General features: G+C 39.1%; 1 protein-coding gene across 1 annotated transcript in view; it reads left to right on the forward strand.

Annotated features, from left to right (window-relative positions):
* Window positions 1-50: 50 nt before the first annotated feature.
* The window catches only part of cep97 (centrosomal protein 97), a 35,791-nt gene continuing 31,938 nt past the window's right edge, over window positions 51-3,903 (forward strand). Inside the window, exon 1 of the mRNA XM_048602954.1 lies at window positions 51-233. Coding sequence (XP_048458911.1) covers window positions 149-233 — 85 coding nt within the window. The 5' untranslated portion in view covers window positions 51-148. The remainder of the gene's footprint in view (window positions 234-3,903) is intronic.

Genomic DNA, 3,903 nt, shown 5'->3' on the forward strand with positions numbered 1-3,903 from the left:
GTTAAAACAGATGAAAGTAAGTGCTTGATTGTGATTCTGAGCATCGTATTTGAACCGTCCGATTGCACTGACACGTCGCTGTTTTATGTCGTAGCTGTTATGTTTCCTGTAGTTTTCCTCCTTCGGACATACCGCTGCTGAAGTCTGGATGGAGGTTGTAGTTGTGCAGCTCCCTGATCACTGTAAAGGTGCGGGCGGTGGTCAGTGGCTTGTAGCTACAATTCCTACAGACGGCAAGTACATAATACTCCTTCCCCAAAATGTTCTTACTTTTTATAAGCCCTCTCTTTTCCCCCAATGATACGCGATTCTACCGTTTTCTTTTATATTTATTGTCTAGTAACTTAATTTGGATAGGATGCACAAAATAGAAACCGATTATTTGGCCCAACTAACCTATGCTATTATACTCCCCTGCAGCCTTTTCCTGTGCATTCCCATCTAAATCTGTCAGAAGAGCCCTCTGTTACCATTTCTTTATTTATCTAGCCTTCATCTAGAACGTATGGTGGTCTGCATATAGATATGCATCTATTCTATTCTTTTAAATCACCCTTGTAGAAATGACTTCCACATTCTCAGACAGTCTTGAGTAAGGAATTTTTTTCTGCTGATTTCTCTGATCTTGATCAGTTGTGCATTTGACGTAGGCTGTAGTTTTTTAGTTCCCTTCAAGTGGAAATGTTCTGTGTTCACTTTGTCAAAATCTTTAATTTTAAAGACCTCCATTTCTTCAACCCTCAGCCTTCTCTTTTCAGAAGAAAAGAAATCCAGCTACAGATAGTATAGCCCCCTGTTTCTGGTAACATCCTCCTAACCCATTTTGCATTTTCTCTTCTGCCTTGCTGTCATTTTGTAATGTACCAGAATTTGATGTGCTTCAGCTGTGAATTTGTAAATTTTGATAGATGTTTAGCATAACTTTTTCTTTCAATTCTGCCCGTCTTTTAAAAAAAATACTTCACTTACCTAGATTTAATGACCACCTTAGTGTCTATCACTATTTATTTGTATGGCCAAATTATTTTGCTCCTTTGCTCTAATTAGATTCTTCTTTTCCAAGTAAAATGCATTTCCTTATTTTTCTTTCTGAAATACAATACCTTGTCTGGAGTTTAGAAGAATGAGATCTAGTTAAGGTACGTAAGATGCTAAAGGAGATTGACAAAGTGTACATAAAAAGGATATCCCCTCGTTTGGGGCAATCTAGAACAAGAGATTGTTGTTTTACAATAAGGAGTAACAGATTTAAAACAGATGAGGTGAAATTACTTCTCTAAGGGTCATAAGTTTGAGGAATTCAGTACTCCAGAGTGCAGTGGATGCTGGAACATTGAGTAAATTTAAGGAAAACTTAAATTATTAATTAGTAATGGGTTGAAGGGTTATGGAGAGTGGACAGGAAAGTGGAATTGAGCCTGAGATGAGATCAGCCATGATCATATAAAATGGCCCACTCCTCCTCCTCGTTCTTATGTTCTTGTATGTTTTTATTGGTGATGAACTTCATTTGCCAATTAAATTTAAAATCTTATAACTTGTTGCAATTTGAGAAAGAACTTGAATTTGAATAGTGTCTTTCATAACCCCAGCATGGCCCAAAACATGTTGCTGCCAATTAAATACTTTTTTTTCACTATAGTTCCTGCTGCAAAATAAGAAATGCAGGGTGGTCAATTTGGTACTGCAATCTCTTTCTAACGGAAACCTGCTGATCAGAAATTTGGTTTAATCGTTAAACCTGAATATGACACAAACAAACCAGTCAGACAGTATCTATACTGAAAGGCCATCTAAACAAATTTCTATCTGTTCATTAACACTGCACAGAAGAGCATTAATTGGATTTAGAGCATCCGCTCTGAAAGATGGCACTTCTGTGCAGTACAGAGGGAGTGGTGTACTGTCCGGAGTGTCAGCACAGTTTATGTACTCTGTCGCTGAGCAAAATGGGAACCCTCAAACCTCTAACTTAGACAAGATGTTCCCATTGAGTATTGTTTCTATTGCTTCCTTGGGTAACAAAGGTGGTGTTTAAGTGAGAGGAATATAGTAATTAGGAGCAAGCTTATATAGCCCAAAGTGCCTGATCTGCTGTTCAGTGCAATTGTGGTTGATCTTTGGTCATGGCATTTTCTTGCAAGACCCCTATCTCCCTTGACTATCTAAGAGATCAAAAATTTGTCTATCTCGGCCTTTAGTTATGTTCAACAATAGAGTATCCACAACTCTTTGTGTAGAAAATTCCAATAATTTACAGCCTTTTGAGTGAAGAAATTTCTCTTCATCTCAGTCCTAAGTGATTGTCCCATTGTCCTGAAACTGTGCTCCCATCTGCCTAGATTCTCCAGACAGGGGAAATAAGCGGTGTCCCTACCCTGTCATCTCCATCAAAATCTTGAATTTTTTTTTGAGATTTACGTCACACTTTTTTTTTTCTAAACTCTGGAGAATATTACACCAGTTTACTCAGTCCCTCATCAACGGTTGGCCTTTCATCCCAGGACCCTTTGAAGTACAGCCTCCAATGCAAGGATATCCTTCTTTAAATACAGAGACCAGAACTGCACAAAGTATTGCAGGTATGATTTCACTAAAGTCCTATTCAAAAACTGGAAATAATTAGGTAAATGAGACAATTGGGTTAAAGGAAGTTTTCAAAGAAAGCAAGTAGTTTACAGGATGACATGGTTCCAGATACCCTGGAGATACTGGATTGAAAAATGTTCTAGTACATAAATGTACCAATCTAGGCATAAATTGGTCTGTTTTGTAATTACCCCAACTGGATTTGCCTAGATTAGTACAGCTCTGTCAATATTCAAGAAGCTCAGCTGATCAAAGCAGACAGCTTGATCGGAGTTCTGTCTACCACTGTAAATATTCACTACTTCAACTACCAACACACAATGCATAACAGTTTGCATCATCTACAAGATGCATTTTGGCAACTTGTAAGGCTCTTTCAACAGCATGTTATAAACCCTACCACCTAGATGGACAAGGCAGCAGATGCATGGGAATGCCATCGCTTGCAATTTCCCCTCCAAACCATGCTACATCCTAACTTGAAAAACTATATTGTCAGTCCTTCACTGGTGGTGGATCAAAATCCTGGAATTACCTTCCTAATACTAAAGTTATACACAGCTGATGGGCTACAGTAATTCAGGAAGGCAGCTCAGTCCCACCTTCTTTAGGGCAATTAGGAAAGGGCAACAAATACTGGTCTTTCGGTGATGGGTCAATATTCCAAGCATGAATTAGAAAACGCTGTTAAGTGAGGAGAAAAACAGCATTGTTGGTGACTTGTTATTTGCGCAGTTATTCCCTCAGAAGGTCAGAAATAGGGGTGTTCTCTTGTTGCACAAGGTTCAGCACTATTCAGACTTCTCAGATACTGAGTAGTCCATGTCCAAATGCAGCAAGATGTAGACAACATCCAAACTTCCCTCTGATAAATGGCAAGTAACATTCCTGCCAGGTAACGATGATCTCTAAGTTGAGACTCTCTCTCAACTCTCCACAGCCTGTCCACCATCTACAAGGCACAAGCAAGGACTGTTATGACTGTATTACAAGTTATATACTTCGTAATGCTCACTGTCATTAAAATAGAAAAAGAATCTTTCAAAGGCTTCCTGAAGCACATTTGGTTGTTATTTGGATTAGGCTGTTATTCTTCTAGGAAGCAGTCACGCAGAGCCTATTGAAATCCAATGAACTCTGCCAAGAATAACCAAAAGTCATGAACAATAGCTCCCCCTAGCAGTGTTAATAACCCTGTTTCAGAGATAGTAGGAACTGCAGATGCTAGAGAATCTGAGATAACAAGGTGTAGAGCTGGACGAACACAGCAGGCCAAGCAGCATCATAGGAACAGGAAGGCTGACGTTTCGGGCC

The sequence above is a fragment of the Rhincodon typus genome, chromosome 11 (assembly GCF_021869965.1).
Source record: "Rhincodon typus isolate 14 chromosome 11, sRhiTyp1.1, whole genome shotgun sequence".
Classification (NCBI taxonomy): domain Eukaryota; kingdom Metazoa; phylum Chordata; class Chondrichthyes; order Orectolobiformes; family Rhincodontidae; genus Rhincodon; species Rhincodon typus.